A 26,754-nucleotide genomic window follows, 5' to 3' on the forward strand; every position below is an offset into this window, starting at 1 on the left:
AAAAGCCAACACAGTGCTAGGATGCATTAACAGAGGGATAGAATCAAGATCACGTGAAGTGTTAATACCACTTTACAATGCCTTAGTAAGGCCACACTTGGAATACTGCATCCAGTTTTGGTCACCACAATTTAAAAAAAGATGTTGAGACTCTAGAAAGAGTACAGAGAAGAACAACAAAGATTATTAGGGAACTGGAGGCTAAAACATATAAAGAAGGGTTGCTGGAATTGGGTATGCCTAGTTTAATGAAGAGAAGGACGAGGGGTGACATAGCAGTGTTCCAATATCTCAGGGGTTGCCACAAAGAAGAGGGAGTCAAGCTATTCTCCAAAGCACCTGAAGGCAGGACAAGAAGGAATGGATGGAAACTAATCAAAGAGAGAAGCAACCTAGTACTAAGAAGAAATTTCCTGACAGTTAGAACAATTAATCAGTGAAATAACCTGCCTCCAGAAGTTGTGAATGCTCCAACACTGGAAGTTTTTAAGAAGAGACTGGACAACCATTTGCCTGAAATGGTATAGGGCAGGGGTCGGCAACCTCGGCTCTTTTATGACTCGTGGACTTCAACTCCCAGAATTCCTGAGCCAGCTATGCTGGCTCAGGAATTCTGGGAGTTGAAGTCCACGAGTCATAAAAGAGCCGAGGTTGCCGACCCCTGGTATAGGGTTTCCTGCCTGAGCAAGGGGTTGGACTAGAACCGTGGTGGCGAACCTATGGCATGCGTGCCACAGGTGGCACACAGAGCCCTCTCTGTGGGCACACGTGCTGTTGCCCCCATCCTAGGCCTTCAGCTGAGTTTTATAAAACCTTTTCGCTTTAGGTCTCCACCGCCATGTGCAAAAAAAAAAAGGTTCAATCAATCAATTTCAACTTCTTGCGGGGGAAAAAAGATCTCACAAAGTTGGAATTGATTGATTGAACTTTTTAGTCCCACCCAGTCTGCTGTTACCACTACAGCCACGCCCACCCAATTGGCCACACCCACCCAATTGGCCACACCTGTCCGGCACCCGACTATACATAAGTGGGTTTTTGGTTGCAGCTTGGGCACTTGGTCTCTAAAAGGTTTGCCATCACTGGACTCATCAATGTGCCTTCCATCATCATCATCATCATCATCATCGATCATTGCACAGTCAGCCAGATGTTCAGACTGGATTTGGCATTTTTGTCTACGTATTGAGTCTTTACCAAGGAACTGGGATAGGCAGATGTGGATGTTGATGGTATTACAGATATCGTCGCAGGATGGAAGCAGTTCCTAGTAAGGCCACCTTTTGCAATTGACTAATGGCGAATTTGTCAATGCCAATGGTGTTAAGTGGTGCTCCAGTTGTTTTGGGATTGCACCCAAGGTGCCTATTACTATTGGTACTACCCTTGCTTGCCTTTGTCACAGTCTTTCTATTTATATTTGTAGGTCTTTGTATTTTGTTATCTTCTCCAGTTCTTTCTCATCTATTCTGCTGTCTCCAGGCACTGCCACGTCTACTATCCAGACTTTTTTGTCTTTCTTATCGACAGTTGTTAAGTCTGGGGTGTTATGTTGCAGGTGCTTGTCTGTTTGAATTCTGAAGTCCCAGAGCAGTTTAACTTTATCATGTTCTATGACTCTCTATTTTATGATCCCACCAGTTCTTGCTTACAGGCAAATGATATTATTATTATTATTATTATTATTATTATTATTATTATTATTATTATTATTATTATTATTATTTCTTCTTCTTCTTCTTCTTCTTCTTCTCCTTCTCCTTCTCTTTCTCCTTCTCCTTCTCCTTCTCCTTCCCCTTCCCCTTCCCCTTCCCCTTCCCCTTCTCCTTCTCCTTCCTACACTGCACTTGAACTACTGTAAACATAAATAAACAACCTGTACAATATAATAACATATTACTATATTATTATTATTATTAAATAAACAACCTGTACAATATAATAACATATATTATTAATATAATAATAATAATAATAATAATAATAATAATAATAATAATAATAATAATAATAATAATATATGTTATTATATTGTACAGGTTGTTTATTTATGTTTACAGTAGTTCAAGTGCAGTGTAGATTGTCTTGATATTTATATATTTTTGTGTGTGTGCTCTAGCAACTATAACGGGAGTTGAGAATTTGATGTGTGAGTTGCTTTCCAGTGGAATTTCCAGTGGACTTGGATTTGTAGCATGGTATATTGCTCTTTCTGCTGACAAGAATTTTTAGAAAACAGAATTTGCTGTTTTTTATGAATTTGGTTGTACATCATCCTTTCTCTATGTAGAATCTATGTAGCAGATTCATATTTTGAGTTGACTTGGCAGGAGGACTATACTTTCTAGTCACTGAATTACTGTTTCTACTGTGAGTCCTGAAATGAGGAATTGTTTAGGGTACCTTTGATAAGTTTACAGATTTAGTGAAAAAAATAAAAATATATTGTGTGATGTAGGTCTCCACATTTTTATAGGCTTTGTGTGGTCAGTTATATTGTGATATGTGATAACATTGTGCTTATATCTTTGACTAGTTTAGGATTGATCAATGTGATTGATATAAACAGAGAAAATCTTGCTTTTGTGTCTGCTAAATTCATTTATTTTCAGACTAGTTCTCTAACTAATACATCAAAAACTATTTTGTATTTTAGTTCAGCTTTTTGCCTTCTCACCCTTATTTAACCACTTTGCTTACAAGAATATCATGGAGTGTTTCGTCACATGATCTCCTGAAATAAAGATATATTATATCTACAACATTTCCACAAACACTTGGGTTAATACTTGATTAACTAATGAGATAAGGTTAATCAAGCAAGTTTTGTTTTGAGAAATTCTTGCTGACTTCTGGTAATTATCACAATATCTCAAGGAATGGTTTACAGATTGCGTTCTTATGAACTTTAAGATAGTACATAAAACCTCTGCCAGATCATCACCACGTTTCTTCAGTAACAGAGGATTCAATTCATCTGGGTCTGAGAATTTAAACACAGAATAAATAGGTATTCCCTGATCATGCTTTTGTTAATCTAAATATTTAATTTTACTTTGATAGTTGCCTAGTGGAACACATGCTACCTACTGGAAATGACTGAGCCAAAATAAGAAGCTAATATATTGATTCTTGATTTGCGATGGGTCGGACACGACTTCGCAACTAACAACAACATATTGATTCTTTTCCTTTTATTTTAAAACTATTTGGAGAAGCCTTTTTCATTATTCTTAGTATCTTAAACCAACTTTACCTCATCTTGTGTATTAAACTACCTAACATTGCATGTAATTGTTCTTTCTACTTATATGTGTCCTTTTATTCTTAACAGCTCAACAGGATATTGAAAAGAAAGAACACATATAAAGAATTCTGCCTGTCAACAAGATGTCTTTCAAAAACAGGAGCAAATGTATATGTGTGGAGAAACCAGATATGAATCCAAAAGGGATTTTGATATGGCTGAGGTTTGCAGAAAATTAAAATTCCAGCAAAAAAAAATCTGAATATGGAAGAGGCAGTTGCAATTATATACAGGTAGTCCTCAACTTACAACAGTTTACTTAGTGACCGTTCATAGATACAATGGCACTGAAAACAATGATTTATGACCATTTTTCACACTTACTAACCATTGTGGCATCCCCATGTTATGTGATCAGAATTCAGATGCTTGTCAGCTGACTCATATTTATGATGCTTACAGTGTCCTGGGGTCATGTGATCACCTTTTGTGACCTTCTGATAAAGTCAGTGGGGAAGCCAGACTCACTTTACAACTGTAGTGATTCACTTAACAAATGTGGCAAGAAAGGTCGTAAAATGGAGTAAATATCTCACCTGGCAACAGAAATTTGGGGCTCAATTATGGTTGTAAGTTGAGGACTACTTCTATGGACATTACATGATCTTAGCCAAAAGGCTAAAAAGCCTTAAACTTATATTTTAGTGTTTAATGTTGAATTCTCCACTCTTCACAGTAGCAAAAGGAAAAAATAAAACTTACATAGTACAGACTAAATAAATAACTATAAAATCATGAAAATTACAATTTTCCTAAGCATCATGGATCATCAAAGCCTATTTGGAATAATTACATTCTCAATAGGTTCCTGAAGGCAACCACGTGGAGGCCAATCCCATTTCAAATATGAGGCTAGATGGAGCAAAGAATGAGCAGATGGAGCACAGAATGAGCAGATGGGGCACAGAAAAACAATACTTATGAGAGCTTTTCTTTTAGGTTTAAATAGTGTTTTGTCAAAAAAAATATTAAAATTTCAAATACTTTTTATTTTATTTTATTTATTTATTTATTTATTTTATTAGATTTATATACCACCCTTTCCCGAAGGACTCAGGGCGGTTTACAGGGTATTTAAAACAACCAGTACAAAAGTTAAAAACAAATTAAAAAAGATTAAATTATCCCTAAAATTAAAAAGCCCCAGTTAAAAATTCTCATCCTGGGCTGGAGAGCTCAAAGAGCCAGGTCTTCAGGTCCCGGCGAAATGTGTGAAGGTCGGGGGCAGTCCTAAGCTCCACGGGCAGCTGGTTCCAGAGGGCAGGCGCACCCACAGAGAAGGCCCTTCCCCTGGGTGTTATCCGCCGACAGTCTTTTATCGGCGGCACCCTGAGAAGACCCTCCCTGTGGGAGCGCACTGGACGAAGGGAGCTTGATGCTGGCAGCAGGTGTTCCCTCAGATAAAAATGCTTCTTGTAAATATCAAATAATAGGACTAGGGGAACCATTCATTTCATACCCTACTAGAGATAATTGCCTGGCTGATCTTTATAAGAGACAGTGGAACCACTGTAAAACTGTTAGTCCATTCTCTAACTCTTACAGATAGATCAGAAAGACACTATGGTTAATTGAATTGTAGGATCACATGAATTCTAAAAGGATTAGAATATACTATCTCTATCCAAGTCTTGACAATTATCAGCAACAGTAGTCTCTCAGTCATCCCTAAGTCTAAATTCTGACTGACTTAATATTATCTGAGTCGAGAATATTTATCTTAGGATTCTATGGTTGACCAACAACTATTGTCATAATACAGTTGCAAGAAAAAGTATGTGAACCCTTTGGCTAGAAATATGACAGTTACACAGAAGGCTTTCTTAGAAGGATTAACCGGATTTGAGATTGTTAAAAGGGTTAAATATCTGGGGGTGATTTTGTCGCCCTCTAATACAAAGCTATATAAAAATAATTATGAAAAACTATGGGGGAAAATTCAAAAAGAATTGGAGAGTTGGCAAAAATTGCAATTGTCTTTGTTGGGACGGATTGCAGCAGTGAAAATGAATGTCCTGCCCAAATTTTTATTTTTATTTCAAATGATACCGATTCTTAAGAAAGACTCTAACTTGGAGTAATGGCACCGTGGTATCAATAAATTTGTGTGGGCAGGGAAAAAGCCACGAGTTAAACTTAAGATTATGCAGGATACTCGTGAGAGAGGTGGCCTTAAATTGCCTAATTTTAAATTATACTATGAAGCTGCTGCATTAGTAGGAATAAGCGATTGGATTAACTTGACGCAACTGAGGTTATTAAATCTTGAGGGCCATGATTTGTTGTTTGGCTGGCATGCATATTTGTTGTATGATAAGAAGGTAGATACTGTGTTTAGGATGCATATTTTAAGACAGGCATTGCTGAGAGTTTGGAAGAAGTATAGACATAAGTTAAGCAGCAAGATACCATTGTGGGCAATTCCAAAACACGCAATAGAAAATATACATGCTGGTTTCAAACATGATGTGACTACGTACAAGGAAATTTTAAGCCTGGAAAGGAATGTTTGGTGTTTGAAATCATATAGCCTCTTGCGAGAAGAGAAGGTTGTTCAAACTTGGTTTCAATATATTCAATTACGGGCCAGGTGGAAAGAAGACCAGAAAAATGGATTTATAATGTCTGATGAAAATTTGATAAAGCAGATTAGAAATCAGGGACCAGCACATATTAAACGGATATATCTTGCATTGATAGAGATTGACTCGGAAACAGAGCTTGTAAAGGATTGTATGATAAAATGGGCCCAAAACATCCAGGAAGTTATTACAATGGACACGTGGGAAAAGATTTGGGTGAGGAACGTAAAATTTACCCAAGCTCAAAATCTAAGAGAGAACTTTTACAAAATGTTTTATAGATGGCATTTAGATCCTAAAAAGCTTGCAAGTATGTATCCGAATTATCAGCCTAAATGTTGGAGGTGTGGTGATGAAGATGCAACATATTTTCACATATGGTGGACATGTAAGAAGGTTAAGGCTTTTTGGATAAAAGTCTGGTGGAATATGCAGAAGATTTTTAAACAGAGGATAAAGTTTTGTCCGCAACTTTTTTTGTTGGGAATAATTGCAGACGTTACAGTTGTGGACACCAAGCTGATGTTGAACTTAATCACGGCGGCTAGACTTTTGATAGGCCAATATTGGAAGAAAGAGGAACTGCCGACCGTAGAAGAGTGGACTTTAAAGGTTTCCGACCTGGCAGAGATGGCGAAGATTTCGGCCTATTTGAAAGATCATTCGCAAGAACGTTATATTATGGAATGGAGAAAATGGATTGAGTTTATCCAGAACAAGTATAGGGTTAAGAAGTTTTATGTAGCATTCGAATAAGTCTTCTTTCGTTTTTTTTTCTTTTTTTATTCTAGTTTTTTATATATATTTAATATTGTTAAGGTGTGTCTTATCCTATATAAGCTAGAGAGTGATGGATTTTAGAATTTATAGTTGTTAGTATATGGTTGTTTATGATTGCCTTTTTATATATATATACCTTGTATTTAGCTCTGGGAAGTCGGGGGGGGAGGGGGGGGGGAGGGAGAGGGGGAGGGAGGGAGGTAGGGGGGGTAGTAGGGAGGGGGAAGGGGGTTTTTTTAAAGGAAAACTGTATTTTAAAACTTTTCAATAAAAAAAAAGAAAAAGTATGTGAACCCTTTGGGATTACGTGGAGTTTTGCATGAACTGGCCATAAAATGCGCTCTAAACGTCATGTAAGTCACAACAATAGAAAAACACAGTCTGCTTAAAATAATACTACACAAACATTAGCTGTTGTCATGTTTTAATTGAACATAAGATGGAAACATTCTTTTTTCTTTTTTCTTTTTCTTTCTTTCTTTTATGTTTTTACTTTTTCTTCTCCCTTTTTCCCCTTTTCTTGCACTTTTTACTCTTTCTCTTCTCTTTCTTTAAAGTTATTTTGTATTAGATTGTACCATTATAATCAAAAGTCTTAATAAAAAATGACAATAATAAAGATAATAAAATTATTGTCATTGTGGTCATTAAGCATCATCAGGCGACTGGACTTGATTTTATGACATTTTTGTGACAGTTATTTAATGAGCATCATGGTCATTAAGCAAATACATTTTACCTAATGACTGTTTTTCCCCAGAAACCAGAAAAAAATACTTCAAATCAGCAAAATAAGAGAAAAAAAGGGGGGTCACATGACCATGGGATGCTGCAAATAGCATGCCAAGCACTCGAAATGCAGTCATGTGACCATGACCCCTAGTTCGGTGGGTTGTGGCTCTCATAATTGTCAGGTCGTAAGTAGTTTTTGAGGGGTGGGGGTCCATTATAATTTTGAATAGGACTGCCTGTAATTGCTGGTTTTCTCTTCCTTTCCCCCCGATGTATCTTTAGTTATGATCCGCTTTCATTCAATTACCAGCTACTGTGCTAAAGCTCCAGGAAAAGCAGCAGGAGGCTTTTTATTTTATTTAAATCTAGCATCTTTACTTGTTCAATTTATCATTTATTTATTTATTAGATTTATATGCTGCCCATCTCATCTAGAGGTGACTCTTAAATACTGCCTTATACAGATGTGAAAGATTTTTATATGTAGAATATTCCATAACAAATGCTGGATTAGAAGAAATAGGAATTAGAATTAAAATTGCTGGGAGCACCATCAACAACCTCACATGTCTATCTAATGATAGCACATTAGAAGTGAAGAAGACTTAAGGAAGGTAAAAGAATAATAATAATAAAAAAGTACAAAAGCCAGTCTGGTAGAGAAAATTGTTGTGAATTACTTGAAGTTCCAACAGTCAGGAGGAGTCTGGCAGCACCTTTTCAGACATACTTTATTAAAAAGCATAAGCTTTTATTAGCTAGAGTTCATATCAGCAGATGCATGATTTAGAACTTCAAGAACAAATAATCTAATGCCAATACCATATAAAATCATTTTAGAAAATACTACTAGTGTAACTTCTAGAGAAAAAATATACATTGAATATAATTATATAAAATTAGTGTCTAAAACAAAAAACTCAATTCTTAGATGAGAGTATTTTTGTCAAAACTATTGGCAACATGATCACCTATCCATTGTTTTTGCCTTATATATCAGTGATCTTCAATGTTTTAATAAACAGGAGACCCTCATTTAAGAACCTCTTCTACAACTATTGCTAAACTACACAGTCGTGTGGGTTTTTTTTATTTACAATTAGATCACAATGGAGTTTCCAGTCCCAACTTGTATTGTTAAATGAGGTCTCCTGTACTAAAATATAGTTTATTTAAGGTAGCTCTGAATTCTGACTAATTTAGTTTTCATGTTTTATTATAGTAATAGCATAAACTGGATTCAATATATTTCTCAAATTGAATTATACTGCCAGCAAATTACCATTCTGGTCATGCACAGTGACCTATGGCATAGCTGTAAGCCTTGGTATCCATTATTTCTTTGTGTAAGTGATCATGGGATTGTAATGCCAAGTTATTATTTGTGTTTTTTAGAATATGAAACAGATTGTGCTTCTTTGTCATTTTCAGTATAGTTTTTAATCTTCATAGTCTGAAAAAATGCATAGGATTATTAAAGATCCAAAGAAAAATCACATTGCTATATTCTTTCTTATTATACATTTATTTTGCATTCATTCCAGATTCATCTAAAAGATCTTTAGCTTCCCTGATTCTATCACTATGGATTTGAACTACCAACTGGTATTCTTCTGGAATAATTAGCTCTGGCTATCATGTCCTTCACATAACCTTCTTGCTATTTAATAAAGGTAAAGGTAAAGGCTCCCCCGCACATGCGTGCTAGTCGTTTCCAACTCTAGGGGCCGGTGCTCATCTCCGTTTCAAAGCCAAAGAGCCAGCGCTTGTCCGAGGACGTCTCCGTGATCATGTGGCCAGCATGACTAGACGCCAAAGGCGCACGGAACGCTGTTACCTTCCCACCATAGTGGTCCCTATTTTTCTACTTGCATTTTTACGTGCTTTCGAACTGCTAGGTTGGCAGAAGCTGGGACAAGTAACAGGCGCTCACTCTGTTATGCGGCACTCGGGATTCGACCCGCCAAACTGCTGACCTTCCGATCAACAAGCTCAGCATCCTAACCCACTGAGCCACCGCGTCCCTGCTGCTATTTAACACCTGTATATAAATAAATTCAAATTATCGAGGGTTTTTTCCTTTATTGGTATATAATTTTTCATTAAGGATTTTGATTACAGTAGTAAAAGATCTACAAACTAAATTTGGAGAAAGAAAAAAGAATGGTGAGAAGAATAAAAAGTGCAGAATGAAAGATGAAAAAGCAAAGAAAGAATATGGTAAAGAAAAACCAAGAAATATATAAAGAAGTGACTCCCAATCTTAATTACAACAATAATAGGCAAATTTTGTAACTCTTCATCCCATATAAGGTTACAAACAGATATTTCTTTATTCCATATCTCATCTCTTATCTATAAATAGAATCATAAAACATCAACTTTTCAATCCTGGTGTCAGCAAAATGTCTGTAAAGGGTTGCCAGAACTTTGCAAAAACCCCAAAAGTCTTATTTTAACTTTGATCAAATAAACTGACTTTATATTGCTTCTTTACTTTTACTTTAGCCCATTCAAATATTGTTGTAGGATTTCTCTTCTATTCTTCTTACTCCAAAATATAGACTTCTTCAAGGGTTTTACAAACCTCTCTTGTAGATTCAGCAAGGAAATATTTTCCAAAAGTCATTCTCTTAGCTTGTATTTTATATTTCCTCTTTAATTTTTAAAACTTCAGCCAGTTTCTTTTGTATATCTAGTAAAGTGTATTTTTCCAAATCATTTTCTTGGTCTGTCATTTGTAGTTCCACTTTTGATATTTTCTCTGTCTTATCAGACAAAATTTGCTCCACTTGCTCCTGTCACATATATTGGACATCGTCTATTCATAGTATTAGACATCATAGTGATGCTGTTGGTATTGTAGATACTGAAGATCATTCTTCAAAGATCTATAATATTTCCAACGTTCTGGCATTTTTTAAGTCTCAATTAACTGGCATCAAAATCAGGCTTTTGGGTGGTGGTGGTGGTAAGCAATAAATGCCTGTCATAATGCCTTGGGACAAACTCTGTGACTTATATACTTGCATTGGACATTAGGACACAAGTATGTAAGAGGTTTGGTGACATTACTGTCTATATTATCATAATTATCTATAGATGCTTATGCCTTTATTTATATATCAAGGAAGTTATATGTAAAGTTCATTTAAAATCTTACTTTATCCCATAATTTGAGAATGTGTGATATAATATAAAAGGTTTATTTGAATTATTTTGTACTATTTAAGTTCTTTTTAAAAAATATGTGAATGAACCATGTGATTTTGCACTGTAAGTAAAATAACCCTCAGATGCTTAAAATTGGAAGTTGGGATAGTGTACCCTCCTGCAACCTTCTGCCTCCATAGTCAACCACAAAATATGTTGAAAGTTATAGCTTAAATATAAACTGGAAGCACACTCTCACTATTGCTCACTCTCTGTCTGCTATAACTGAATTTTTCTGTAAATGATCACATTTCTATTTTTATACTTTCCAATTGCTTTTATAGAAACAGTTTGAAATATTTGTCACATTTTCTAATGGTGGGAAAATCTGAGTGGAAAATGTATTTTATTCTGATGGGACAGTAAGGTAAATAGCTATTTGGGTAATCTGAATTCTTTTTTTAGATAATCACTGCAGAAATAAACTATATCTGGTTAAGTGGGGCAGAACCAATGGGGGGAGGGAGGGAGAGACTCCTAAAGCTTCCATGAACAACACACGGGACAACTTGGAAAAAAATACCCCACTTTCTTTCTATTCTTTCATGTCAGAATTTTATGTCTATAATTTTTCTTCTGTTATTTGGTGCTTTCTTTGCTAATAGTTTCTAAGTATCTTAATCACCTGCCTTGCTTTCTCTGAATCTTTCTGGTTTCTCTGACTCTTTAAGTATTGTCACCAGAGCTGGACAAAGAATGGAGTGGAATGCTCGGGAAATGATGTGGCTTATAATCACTTTGGTACATCACATTACAGCCTCCCATTGAGTATTCAGTTAACTACTATTCCAATATTTTTTTCAACATTTAGCAGCATATTTTTAACTAATATATTTTATTAAAAGTATGATTGGTATCATCCAACTGGTCAGACTTAGGTAGTCAGATGTTATTCTGTGCAGTTGAAATTATTTACAGTACTGGGAACTGAAGATCTTTGTACCTTTAGATAACTATATACATTGCAGTAATTTTAGGAGAAACCTAAATAGGGTAAAATCATACCCTTCCTTCTAGTAATATATGTTGGTTGGAAAAAGTGCTACAAGACTCCAGATTTTTCCCCACTGTAGACTAACAGCTGCCCTCCTACAAGAATGCCACCACATAAACTGTTACCAACCCCAGTTTCAATCTCAATATCCCATTTTATGTATCTGCATTTGATTTTCATTGTTTTCTAATTAAATAACTGCACTTCTCTATTAAATTTCTTACTGTTATTTTCAATCCATTTCTCCAAGTTATCAGGATTGTTTTCACTTTTATTTTAGTCTTCTAGGGTATTATGTATCCAAGCAATCTTGCTGGCATCTGCAAATTGGGTAAGCATTCTGTACACCTGTTCATCGAAAACATTATTAAAAAGAAGCACAGGACTGGTTCTTTTGGCACCTCATTTGATTGTTTACCACACTTGTTAAATTTGATGAGGAACTATTGTTGAACTTTCTTTGGTCACTATTTTCAATTCAGCTATGTATGCACTTAACTGTTATTTACTCCAGCCTATTGCCGCTGATTAGCATATTATGAGGTACTTTCTCAAATGCTTTGCTGAAATCAAGACATATCATGACTAGAGTATTTGCATAATGTATTAGAGAAGTAATTAGAAAAAGAAATAAAATTATTCTTGGTTTGGGCAAGGGGCTGCCTTTGGGTCAGTATTAACTGCTGGGTATTGCCTGGACAAAAGAAGGGCAAGATTTCAGGAGTGGTTTGCCATTGCCCTTTCTGTAGGGCTGAGAGTAGTCCCAGGTCACCCAAGTTAGCTTCATGCCTAAGGCAGAACTCATGGTCTCTTGGTTTCTTTTCCATTACACCAAACTGGCTCTCCTGCTAAAATTAGTACTTGACAAATCCCTGCTGACTTCTGATAATCAAGGGTTCACAGGGTTCTTACAGGTGCATCTCTTTATTATTTGCACTAGGCTTTCTGAGGTATGATACCCGCTATCAGATTACAACACCTAAGGCATAAACTGACACAAGTATATCTACTTACAGGAACATTTATGAAGAAACATAACAGCAACATGTATGGGGGTTGGTTTTAGTGACTGAAAAACAAGGGTGAATTTCTTTGGTAGGCTCATCCAAATAGAGATTGAGACTCTCAATATCTTTCTGAGGAATCAGGAAGGGCCTTGAACACAACCAAAATAAAATAAATCAATGCTACTTCATTTCTCTTCCTAGAAATCCATATAGGTTAAATTTCTTTGTTTGTCTTAGAGTAGACCTAACTCTTTCCTTCCCCAAAACTTCATTGCTATACATAGGAATTATTTTTTAAAAAAACCTTCAAACCTATCCAGCCTAGGCGAACAGGGTTTAGAATTGTATTTGCTGAGGAAGTCAGCTAACTGTCCATACTAGTGGTAGTAAAGGTAAGATTCTACTCTAAAATTGCCTCTGGAACTCATCATGCCAAAGATGCCCAGTATAGGAAATGAAAAGCAATATATTAGAATATTTTATCGAGTGATTTGATTTATAAAGCTATCTAACAGTCATGTAACCTTCAGGAGCATATAGAAATGGTGAAAAGCATAATAAACAGTAAAAACACATAAAATAATAATCCAGAATATAAAACTTAAAAAGGTATCAGCAATTCACAAATCACCCTTGGGAAGGGCCTGTTAGAAAACCCTGATCATTCATTCAGTGTATATCATTGCCATTTCATTTTTATGTGACTATATGTGGTTTACAAATATAATGGAACATATGGATGATCTTGCGGGGAAAGGAGAAGAGATGCTGCCAAAGAAACTCAGAGGAGAGGCAAGAGCCAGCAATGGATTAATGGGGAAGAAATTTAGGAAAGATCTGTGAGGCAGTTAGAAAGGGTGGTGGGAAATTTGTATCTTCAGACTTGCAAGATTCTGTTAATATAGCCTTAAAATCAAGTAGAATTAGCTCATCTAGTTTTTTCTTGTCTGGTTTACCCACAATGGTTGACATCAGTAGAACAAAACAAAAAATACATAATATAAAACAAAAATAAAAACACATAGTAGCTGGGCATAGTAGCTTGGCCAGCTTTAAGATGTCTGGACTTCAAATTCCCAGAATTCCTCTGCCAGCTTGCACACTGACCTAATCTATCATTTCTACAGTCCAGAGATTTGCTGCAAACCACTCCCATGGTCTCAGACTTGAGCAGAAAGCTAAATTTTCAAGGCCTTACAAAAGCCAGCAGGGATGAAGCCAATCTAATCTCACTGGAATGATGTTCCGAAGGACAGCTGCCATGGCAGTAAAGGCCCCGCCCCCAGCCAACACTTCTTAGCTGACTGTACCTGGAGTATGCCCAAACTGGAAAGAAACAATTGGGGAGAGACAATCTGGTAAATAACCTGATCCAAAGCCATGAGGGACTTTTAAGGTTACAACCAGTACCTGAATTTAATACTTTCTGAAGAACAACAAAAATCAGGAAGGTGCAGACTTTGGGGAAAGTGCTGTTCTAGAGACCAGAAGTGTCAACAGAGAAGGCATATTTTCTAAATGCTGTAAGGAAATGTTTCCTTTGTGGTGGGCACCTAGAGCATGGAAGACCTCCTGTTCTTATCAAATAGGCATAAACAATGGGAAAGAGAGAGTCCCACAGATAACCATTTCCAATTACTAAATGATGAGGTAAAATGAAGTTAATTAAGTAAATAAATTACCAAGAGGAATTAAGCCAAGAATTCTGTATGTAAAAAGATGAGATATAATAATAATAATAATAATAATAATAATAATAATAATAATAATAATAATAATAATAATAATAATAATATAATTTAGATACATATATGGTATGTATATCTTTTTATACTTGGTATGGAATTTATGAATCCATGCAGAGAAGTGAAAATGCAGCCAATTGCATAGTAATTTTGAGACATAAACAACGAATTCTTTATATAGTTGTGTATCCAATTACTTCTGGCTTCTTCATTAAGTTTACTAAACGCAGTGCTGATCTTACAGTAAAGGATCCTGGACTAGCATCTTTCTTTTATTTATCCTTCCCAGTTACTGTGACCTAAAATACAGGTTTTTGATATGATATTTGACAAATATAGTATTTCATTGTTTTTATTTTGGTAACTATTTTGAATGTAAAATTTGAATGTAAAATTTTCTAACATAGGTTTAGGTAAAGGTAAAAGGTAAAGGTTCCCCTGCACATGCGCGCTAGTCGTTTCCAACTCTAGGGGCCGGTGCTCATCTCCGTTTCAAAGCCGAAGAGCCAGCGCTTGTCCGAGGACGTCTCCGTGGTCATGTGGCTGGCATGACTAGACGCCAAAGGCGCACGGAACGCTGTTACCTTCCCACTATAGTGGTCCCTATTTTTCTGCTTGCATTTTTACATGCTTTCGAACTGCTGGATTGGCAGAAGCTGGGACGAGTAACAGGCGCTCACTCTGTTAAGCAACACTCAGGATTTGACCCGCCAAACTGCTGACCTTCCGATCGACAAGCTCAGCGTCCTAACCCACTGAGCCACCGCGTCCTGTAACATAAGTTTATGATACCACATTTAGATATTTTTTATGCTTTGGGAGAAAAGGCAAATTTAAGTGTCCTACTTCCTCTGCTGCTGATGATGATTTTTAATTGCTGTTTCTTATGGTAGATTGATTTTTTATTTAGATACTAAAGTAGTGTAATATTAATACCCAAGAAGAAAAATTCATATTCATTTGCTAATAAATTACTGGACTTGTCTTCCATGTGCATTATGGACAATCCTGTATTGGACACTTTAGCCATTCTCTTTCTATCAATAAAATGCTCATTCATTCCTTACAATTACGTATATCTCATCTTTCTTTCATGAGCTCAAGGAAGAATATTTCTTCCTCCATTTTTCACTCCTAGCAACATTTTGAGTTAAGTGATAGTGTTTGGCCCAGTACTTTTCCTGAATGAGAGGAAACTTGACCCCCAACACTCCCAGTTCAATCTTAACTGCTACTTTAAACTTCTGGTCAAATAAAGTTGTGTTCTCTTTAGATATAACTCTTTACACTATATGTTATCATAAAATGTTTATTAGCATAAGCATTTTTATATTGATAAAATCAAATTGGGCATGCTACCAATGTGTTTCTGAAAGCTGTGGAAATATAAGCTTTATTATTTATTTCTCTATTTGGATGCCCAGTACCTGTAGATATATCTGGAAAGTAATGATGAATTTCACAAGATGCTGCACAATTGGATGTAAAATAATTTGTATGGTGTGAACTAGACTTTCAGGGATCTACACTGCAGGAGGATACTGGGCAGGAAAAAACTATTGCAGATACAGTATTTCCAGACTCTGGAGGACAACTGGGGTACAAAAAGTCTATAGAAGTAGCCCCAAAAGAGGTGCCCCCAACTTGATCCAATATTTAAAAATTACAGAAGTATAAAAACAGCATTTCTTATAGGTTGGTCATGTGAACTGTCTTCAATATAACTTCTGATGCCAAGTACACATTTTATCTCTGAGCAACTTTTTACCTTATGCATGGAGACAGTTTCTTCAAAGAATCAACACTTTGAGTTATCTGAGAAGCAGAACTCTTAAGATCTGAGCTGCCAGCATTCCACTTTTTTACAGGTGGTACCAGGACAGAGAAGGCCAACACAAAAGGCAGCATTGCTCATTGTACTTTTGCTACTGGTAAGCTAACTATGCTGTGTTATGTTATATTTTTAAGCTGTTGTAACCTGCAATCTAGGCTACAGTATTCTATTCAGGATTGCATTATAGAGATATTGTGTCTCATAGAGATAAAATAAATTAAAAAATAGAGAAACATGTTATTAGAGAAATAACAATATATATTCATTTATTTTACTTCTTGGCATTCTGTCACATTGTGTAATTACTAGTGTTTCTTCACAAAAATGTGGCCTCATTTTTCCACACATCTTTCCTTGTCTTGTTTTTCTACTTTCCTTTCCAAATGCTCATAGTTTGCATGCATTCTTTTACCCCAGCTCACATATCTTCTGTGTGTCATCACAAGCAAAATATGTCCCTTGGATTGTCATGCCCCCTTCCCTTCCTTGTTTTTTCCTATTTGTAGGAGTAACAATGGCAGCTGTATGTGGTACATTTATTGTCCTGGGTCACCTGCCTTTCTTCTTTTTTCAGTGATGTGGCTGGCTTGAGGATCACAACTCATCACCAGAGGAATATGAGGAAGTGAATGAAAAGATAGAGGAGAGAAGGATTGTACATGATCTGCTGTCTGCCAAAGATGTGGTTCATGAAACTTTCTAAGCCAAAGAGATTCATCTGCCTGAATTACCTGAACTAGAATTAAATAATGGAACTTAAGTACCAGTCTGCTAAACCAGTACAGAGTAATGAATTTCCAGAAACGGATGCTGAAGTTCACTGACAGGGAGATAGGGTACACTTAAATGATTTAGTGGTATACAGAGATTTCCAACATTTAACATCATGTTTGAAGCAGCTGGTTCTGATCATTTATTGTTTTCCTCCATGGTTCTTGAAGATAAGACTACATCTTGAAAGAAATCCAAGAATAATAGGGAAAAAAAGTTGGTCTCTTTTGATAGAGTAATCACTAATCAAGTATTGCTACAATGTGTTGCACAAGTAACTTTAATTTTAGGGAAATAGACACTGATTCAGTCTTGATTTTTTAAATATAATATGGTACTATCAATGTTTGTCTCAGTGTTGTTTAGCATTTGTAATCGTGGTAATTTTACTCCTTTCGTTTGGTGAAACAATATAACACAACACTGTGGTTATTTCTGGCACAAATTTAACGTTTATACCCAAGTGTTACAGTGGAACTAGATGCAGGGAAAGTTACTTTGACAGGTTAAAAACTTAAGGAACTCTGAAGTGAACTTGCTGTTAATGGTGTAAGGTCCTTATTATCCATTAATAAATTGATTATTAATACTCATCTAATGCCTAGAATTTCATGAAGATTTCCTCTGTTATTGATATGGCCTTTGGAACAAACTACTTCTGCAGTGTTTTTGTTTTTAAAATGGTTGGCTAACAAATTGAAGGAAGGGCAGTACCAAAAGTGGCAGAGAGGCCAAGGTGCTATAGGGTAGAAGGCTTCAAAATGTCATCGGATAGAGAACTTACTAGGGTATCCATCACATTTCTGATTATATTGCATATTGATGTCAAAAGTAAATCTGTTTGCTTAAAAAAGTAAAAGTAAAAATGTTACTTAATATTACTAGGTCCCTTATTTCATTTGCTTTGGATGTTTTTTTATAAGCTTGATGAGTGAAAGTAACAGTTTACATTTTTGCATAATTAGCAGCATTTACTGGCTGCTCTTAAAAATATTACTCAAAACATATATTTAATGAATATATCCTCCATATAACACCAAGTTGAGATTTGAATTTATTTGGTTTCACCCTCTTATTTGGGGATATAGATTTTTTTCTTGCCTAGCAGCAAGGTTGGTTCCCATGTGGTAAAAGGCAAATTTGGAAGAAGTATAAAAATAGATTTGAAAAATATAAATTTTCCAATGTGAACTGCACATTGTTGGCATCTTTTTTCTATATGTAGAAACCTCAAATTATTTGAAATGACAATTGATATTAGAAAATTGAGAAATATTGGCAATGAATCCAGGAGGCAACACTTTTAGGACTCCTAAGATCCTGAACTAGGTCAGCAATCTATTGCAGTCCTCCAACATTTTTCATTTGGTAAAGCCAGTGAATTTAATTTCCTGATTTTAAAAGTTTAATCATGCCTTGTATTTATGGAATTACACACATCAGGATGAATGATTAAGTGGCAGTACTTTCATACCAAACTATTTGAGCATGTGCATAATTGGGAACTTTACAAATAAAAGAAGCAATCTAAAACAGAAAAGTTTGTGTCTTTGATTTCCAATAGGGTACCACTGATATTAATGTGCAGATTCTTTTTGGTTTCTTATTTCTCTCATTTCTTCCCCCCCCCCCCATTTTCTTAAGATGTTGATCTCAAAATACAAAATGGCACCAAATTGGCAAGTCTGACTGACAGAGTAAAGTAATAATTATAAGTAACTTTTATTAACTTAGAAAGAAAATGGACTATGGGTTCTCAGGGAATAATAGAATGTAAAGCTATCCTTCAGAATTCCTATCCATCATTGCAACAACACAAGTACTATGCTGACATACTGAAGGATTTAGGTTTCTATGAGAACTTCTCTTGCTCCATTATAAGTATATTTTTATAAACAATACCCTTTTGTGCACATTACTTCATTTTAAGAATCATAGAAAACATTTCCATTGTTTCAGCTTGTCTATCTCAGTTCTTCTCTAAGCATCTAAAGTTTCATTCTCTTTAGGGTCTTTCTAATATTTTGTTCATTTTCCACTTCCTTTCTCAGTTTGGAGAATTGTCAGATCTCCAGAATTAGTGATATGTTAATGTGGGAGTGGGAAAGATGGGTGTCAGCTGTATGGGCAGAGAGCTATTTAATAAACTATATATATATATTTGTATAATGTCAAGGGGGGGTTGCTTGTTTGTTCCAATAGCTTCCAGTGATAACCAAGTGGAATGAAGAAAAAATATATAACATTAAGTAGTTGTTAAATTTCTTTTTGGCAAACATATCACAAGTTCTAAGTTGTATAATTTTGTTAACTATTAAAGAACCCATCTTGATTCTTTTCAGAGAACTTTAAAAACCTTTCCTTCACCTTCTCAACTTCATCACTAACCTTCTTTATTATGTAGACATGTATTTATATATGCAGACACATTTACATATAAACCTATCAGTGTCGCTACTTGTTAATCTAAAAAAACATGATTTGTCTGACAATGCGTTTGCATAGATAACTTCAAAGCAACATAGGTAGTTGTTAGGTAGTCTGTAATCTTTTAAAATTTCCTACTTATTAAAACTATTCCTCATTAATTAATAAGTATATGCTCTGTTGATTAATTTAGCAATTAAACATACTGTGATTCATTTCTGTATCTAAATCTTTGGCACATGCTTCATGAATCTTTCAGCAATAATTACCCAAATCTTATGTAAAACTACACAATGATAACCCCCATCCATTTCAAATATATATTGTATTGCTGCTTTTTACACTATTGCATTAGATGCAGCCACGTCAAAACATACATTCCTGGGAAGAAGAGATAAGATAAGATAAGCTTTATTGTCATTTTTTACTGTGGGCACAGCGACACATCAAAAATGAAATTTAGTTGCCCGCTTTCAAAGTGAACACATACATGACACATACCTAAACATACTATAGACAACATATCTAAAAAGTGGTGCAGACCGGAACATTCATTTCCCTCCCTAACCCCCACACTTTTGAGAGATAGAAGTAAAATAAACTGCTAATTACATTGCAAATTAACTATTATGATTGTAACAACCCACACTAACTAACATTTCAATAGCTTTAGTTTGATTTAGAGGTCCATTAATTTTTTCCTAATATTTGCATGTTGAAAAAAATCCTTTTAGTGATATCACAATGTATATTATATTTCTTCTAAAAGTAATTTAATTTCTATAAAGCTATAAAAGAGCATATATATATAGATATAGATACAGTAATAGAGATAGAGATAGAGATAGATAGATAGATAGATAGATAGATAGATAGATAGATAGATAGATAGATAGATAGATAGATAATTAAAGATTGGAATAAAATGTATTCATGTTTCTTATTTACTGTTTTAAAGCATCAAAGTATAATATACAAAATGAAGGGTAGTGAATCTTTATGAAACTGTGTTATTTGTTTTCATTAATATGTTTTATTGACTTCAAGTTTAAAATGTAAAGTTTATTCAAATGGGTAGTTTAAGTCAAAATGATTCCATATCTTTACTTGTATCTGCACTCTGGTATTCTGCTACCAAATAAATTTTTATTGTCTTTCTTTGACACAATTAGAATAACTACAACTTATATTGCTTCTGAGAGACCATGGATTGCAAATTGATAACAAAATATAATTATGCAAGGAAGGGTTTTCATTTTTTATGGTCTAATGAAGTATGTGATAATGTACATAATTATAAATTCAAATTATGATTTTAATAACAATTCATGCTGTAAAGGTTTCTTTGAGACAAACTTTGCCAGTATGGTTCAGTTGGTATTTGAAGTATGGTCATCTGCATCTAAATGAGTAGCTCCAAGACAATCAGATTATATATTAGTTACTTTGGTGAGAATATCGCGTAAGTGGAATGGAAACTTCATTTTGAGTCTAATATTAGACCTTGCTTTGGAAAATTCCTTTTAAATGATCACAAGCTGGGAATAGCAAAAGAATTTAACTTTCAACAGACAGCATTCTCAAAGAATTTGCTTATGTTAGGTCCCTGGGAAAGCAGATGTGAAGTTTAGTGAACTGAATTATTTTGACCTGATGCAGTATCTATGTCAATTATTAAAGTCTTCTCCCTGATCTTCTGTTTCCAGAATTTCTTCATTCTTTAAACATCCATTTTACTTGAATAGGATATTTTGATTGCTCGTTCAATAAGCCTAAGATATTTGAACCAAATTCTTACTTAAACAAATGTTTTTCCCCCTTTGCATCTGCTATTTAGGTAGTAATCTAACACCTAGAATAGAATTAAAGAGTGAATGTCTGAATTAAGCTATTTTTTAATTCTGGATAAGTATGCTGTTGTTAGTTAATAAGCACCTAAAAGAATACTTTAATGTGATTAGTCATATATCAATTACGGTAGTTTACAGGTAGTCCTCAATTGTCAACCACTTGTTCAGTGACCAGGCAAACTTACAATGATGCTGAAAATAGAAACAACTGGCTCTCAAAGTTGCGGTCTACACCATGTCCCAGCAGTCATGTAATCACAATTCAGACACTTGCAATTAGCATATGTGATGTATTTAACAACCCATAGTGATTCACAACCACAGTCAGATCTGCTGGAATTGAGGTTGTAAGTTGGCACAGTCACGTAATATCATGCTTAACTACCACACTACTTAGTAATTGCATGACTAGTCCTAATTCCAGTTGGTAAATGAGGATTACCAGTATTGTTCTTTAATGAACTGAAATAATATTTAGAATTAATTGGACTCCATTATATTTCTATAGATAACTATCAAAATCACCATTTTGTTGGGATATAATAAGGATAATTCTTCTTTAAAACACATGTTTTTGCACTGTTCTATATTTAGTAAGGGACATAGTGGCTCAGTGGGTTAGGACGCTTGTCGATCAGAAGGTCGGTAGTTTGGCGGGTCGAATCCCGAGTGCCATGTAACAGAGTGAGCACCTGTTACTCGTCCCAGCTTCTGCCAACCTAGCAGTTCGAAAGCACATAAAAATGCAAGTAGAAAAATAGGGACCACTACGGTGGGAAGGTAACAGTGTTCCGTGTGCCTTTGGCATCTAGTCATGCCGGTCACATGACCACGGAGATGTCCTCGGACAAGTGCTGGCTCTTCAGCTTTGAAACGGAGATGAGCACCGGCCCCTAGAGTTGGAAACGACTAGCAGGCATGTGCGGGGGAACCTTTACCTTTTACCTTTTTATATTTAGTAAGTTTTGGGAGAAAGTAGTAAACCATCTAAATATGACTATGACTAAAAGTAAAATTTTCAGAGGTTAATATCTCTTTTTGTATAATTTGTAATTAAAACTTTTGAACAAGAAGAAAAAAACTAAAAAGAAAAGAAAAAATGCAAAAAAGAAAAATTGAAGAAAAGTAGAAAAGAAAGAAAAAAGATATGAAGAAGTAACTTCCAATATTATTCATAACAGTTATATGTACAAAGATATTTAAGCTCTCTCTAAAGTTACCTTCTTTCTATAATCTATCCTGTCTAATCATCAAAACCATAAGTCATTTTTGTTCATTTTTTCATTTTTACCCAAAAAATCCATAAGAGGCTTTCAGTCACCAATAAGTGTACATAATGCTTTTTCTCTAATCAAAGAAGTCAGTTTACCTATTTCAGCAAGATTATTATCTTCACCAACCATTTCTTCATAATAAGTAATGTCAAATCTTTCCAAATTTAGGCCTATGGTAATCTTGCTGAAATAATCATTTATTGAAATAATCTTCTATAGTCTATCTATAATATTCTTTTGAACTACATACAAATACATGAAATTTGACAACTAAACAATATAAATGGATTCTCCATGCTTTTACTGTGGCCAAAAGGCTGATACACATACAGATAATTTTTCACTTAAGTTACAACCATTAGTTAATGTCATATTTAATTTTCAGCCATTTTTTCTTAACAAAATGCAGTCCTTATCTGCCATTTAGTAAAAAATTGTTTTGATTCTCTAAAATCTCAACTGATCAAATTCAACTGTTTGTAGATGAATGGTATAGCACATCATAATAATTTAAATGTGGAGTATCATTTTTCTAAGGAGAGGGCAATTGATAAAAACAATGTTAGGTTTATTGAAAAAAATTGTCAGTTTCTAGATTCATAAGCTGGAATTGGGGCAAATCATTTTAGAATATGCATACATAATTTAGTACAAACTAGATTTTGTGTCAGGTTTCTTGGAAGATAGTATGCTATTTATTTATGGTTTTATTTATTTGAATTTATATGACCGCCTACTTGCTACCAGTGACTCTGGGTAGCTTACAAAAATATTAATCTCTGATGTTTAAATTTCTGTTTTAATATTAAACTTTGTTTGTGCTTTGATGTTTGGATATTGCTTTAATTGTATTTATGCTGTTTAGGCTTGTTTTGTTTAATATATTTTATATATTTTGGATACAAACATCAAATTCTGCTGCATTTGATATGATAATGGTGATCTTTGTGAAGTGATTAAAGATGCTTGAACTCAATTTTTCTTAGCATAGTTGAAATGTCAGGGATATCATCTGTTCCTTGTTACTAGACTATGTTCTATAAGATGAAAAATCTTAATAGGATTAGATAATTTGGGGACTTCCTATGCTTCCCTCCCCCCATTTTGTGATTCTCAGAGCACTTCCAAATCGTACTGCCATAATTTAGGGAAACTGCTTATCTAGAGTGGTGTGGTTTTTCCTGTTTCCTTTTTTTGCTGCTTTATAAATAATATGTTGATTTTGCTCCTTAATTCCATTTCCAACCTTCTCAGACAAAATGTTGAAAAATTGATTCCAACTACCTAATTAATGTGACTAGTCAAGTAACCCTACTTCCTATGGTACCCAACAAGGAAAAAATGTCTCTAGTTATGATTGCCTCTAAAAATGTTTGGTAAACCTTTAGATAGGTTTCTGTTTTTGTTGGTTTTTTAAGCATTGACATCCCTTAAATTATATGTTGTTGCATTACAAGATTCATCTGTATCATTTTGGAACTGACTAGGTAATCAATCTGCTCTAAATTCTAATTTCTTGGTCTGCTACTTTGTGCAGGTAAATCTCACTTGGCAATTGTGCAGCGGGTGAATAATGAAGGGGAAGGGGATCCTTTTTATGAAGTCTTGGGCATTGTTACCTTGGAAGATGTAATTGAAGAGATCATCAAGTCTGAGATTCTAGATGAAACAGATCTCTACAGTGAGTATTAAGCACCACAGTGTTTGCCCTCAGAATTATATAAAGGCCTTCTTGTAATAAAAGTTTTCTGTCTTTTTATTTTTTTGAGGGAAATTACATTTTGAGATGAATTAAATGTGAACTAAAATTGAAAGCCTGGCCCAATTCAAAATGTGTGTGACTGCCTCTATATCATAACAAAAGGAGACAGTCTTATCACTAGACAGCTATTTTAGAAGAAAAAGGATCAAATTTTTACAATAAGTGATCGATTTTATACCCTTTAACTTAGTCTGATGCTTTAAAATGATCTGTTACCTTTCTTCAACTATCACGAGAGTGTAAGAATATTGTCAAGAATTAGGCAGCAAAATGGCTTGGATTAGCCCTCAGAAGAAGTGTATATCTCCTCTGAAAATGTCAGAAAAGTTTTACTACTGCAATGCATGGTTGTAGTACCTCATGTGCCATCACTTCAGTTTGTTGTGGAAAAGAGACAGTTGTGAAAAAACAATGTAGATTGGGCTGTAGACATTTGGAAAATGTACATGTATTTTTGTTATGTGTCATATCTGGTCAAGCATATTTTCAGATGCTGAACTCAGTAATAAATGCAAATACAGAAGCTGAATCCTGACAACACAGAGCCTCGGTTGTGTTCTGTACCAGCCTGCTACCGGCCCTGCAGAAAAGGCAGGGACAACCCCTTTTACAAGAAGGCAAGAGGCTGGAACTAAGCCTACCAAATTTATGGATACCAAAGCAAACAAGACACGAACCATGAAACAGGAGCTATTCAAGCGGTTGCCTTCAGCAAACCAGCCCTCCCACGCATTCCTCTTTTATACAGTTCAGGGCGTGGCTTCTCTCTGCCTCCTTCCGAGGTGCCCTATTGCCTTCCTCTGTTTTCTCCTGATTGACTGCCTCCTGCGTCAGGCGTCCTTGAACAGGGCCAGCTGTGGGTCATCTTCATCCACGCTGTCAGGCTCACACAGCTGGGTCTGCGTCGTGACCAGGTGGGAGGGGCCTGGCTGAGGACTCTCATCAGCAAGCTCTCCAACCCCCTCAGCAAGCTCTTCAACACCCCCCTCCTCCTCTGAGTCGTCCGACCCAACTGCCGAACCCACAGGCTGACCCTGAATCACAACAGGTTGGGAGGGTGCGTTCTTCAGTATGTGATTGTAGTTTATCATCATTGGAGGCCCAAATGAGTTCTGTGACCTAGAACATTTGTTAGTATACCAGCTGTACCTTTTCCTGGACAGGGGTATTTTCCACTAATGGGTTTTCTTCCACAGTGGGTTTGATATAGTCCTGTCCTCATGCTGTAGCTAGTGATTCAGGCAACAGCCAAGTTGCTGAAGGAGTAGCTATACGTATTCTACTCCTGCTGAAACAACTGCACTAGCTTTAGTTTGTAAACAAACTTCACAGTATATAACTTCCTAAATAGTTTGAGAACACCGAGCAGATCACCTTTGGAGATATAACCTTATGCAGTCAATTAAGGAGGTTCTAGTGTTTCTGCAATGATCTACAATTTGCTGGGACCATTGTGCTGGCCTTTCTTTGGGATACTTTCTACTCTATTATTCAATTTGCTTACGTGATATATCTTAGGCTCCTATTAAAATCTCTTCACCTATACCTTTTCTACATGAATGCTGTTTGTTAATGTTTTATCAGATCTACATAGCTGCCCATCTCACACAAGGTGGCTCTGGGCAGCATCCCTAAAATCCACTGGCATACACATGACCTACAGCATGACTCTCCTGCCAAACTTGATGGGATGGGTAGATGTAATCAGGGAGAGGCAGTCCCTCAGATAACATGGCCTCATATCATGTAGGGCTTTGAAGCTCAAAAACAGCACCTTGAATTGGACCAGGAGTCAAACTGGTAACCAATGCAAACTCAAAGATCAAAGGGATAATGTGTCTTTCTAGAGACATATATCATTGCCCATGCCATTGCAGCTGGAGTTTCTGGATGCTCTTCAAAGGCAGCAGCACGACAGTAATCCTTTTGGGAGATGACCACGGAGTGAGTAATTGTGAGCAGAACCTCATGATCCAGGAACAGGTACAACTGGCACCCAATACAAAGTTGTACAGAGGCCCTTCTGATGTAATAGAATGTGTGAATGACCTTGGAGGAAAAAGGGAAGAGATACTGCCTAGGAAACAGACAAGAGATGCAAGAGCCCCAGTGGCTTAACCATGAGAGAAAGAAATTTAGAAAGGACCCTTCCTAATAGATCAATCAGTTAAAAGTGGCAGGAGGAAGTTAGCCGGGCGCCGTGGGGTGAGCCTGTAATCCAGCTATTCCGGAGGCTGAGGCTGGCGGATCACTTGAGCTCAGGAGTTCTGGGCTGCAGTGGGCTATGCCGATCAGGTGTCCACACTAAGTTCGGCATCAATATGGTGATATGGCAGCAGGAGGTTCGTGCCTTCAGATTTGCAAGATTCTGTTAATGTAACTTTACTGTGATATAAAATTAGTTAATCTAATCCTGTGTCCTGTTTGGTTTAGGGAACTGTTTCCATAATGTCTTTATGTGGGGGGTCAGAATAGG

General features: G+C 35.7%; 1 protein-coding gene across 1 annotated transcript in view; it reads left to right on the forward strand.

Moving 5' to 3' along the window:
• CNNM2 (cyclin and CBS domain divalent metal cation transport mediator 2) overlaps window positions 1–26,754 on the forward strand; it is a 103,623-nt gene that overhangs the window by 49,169 nt on the left and 27,700 nt on the right. The window contains 1 exon segment of the mRNA XM_083363464.1: window positions 24,054–24,197. Coding sequence (XP_083219590.1) covers window positions 24,054–24,197 — 144 coding nt within the window.

Source organism: Vipera ursinii, assembly GCF_947247035.1.
Source record: "Vipera ursinii genome assembly, chromosome: 5".
NCBI lineage: Eukaryota > Metazoa > Chordata > Lepidosauria > Squamata > Viperidae > Vipera > Vipera ursinii.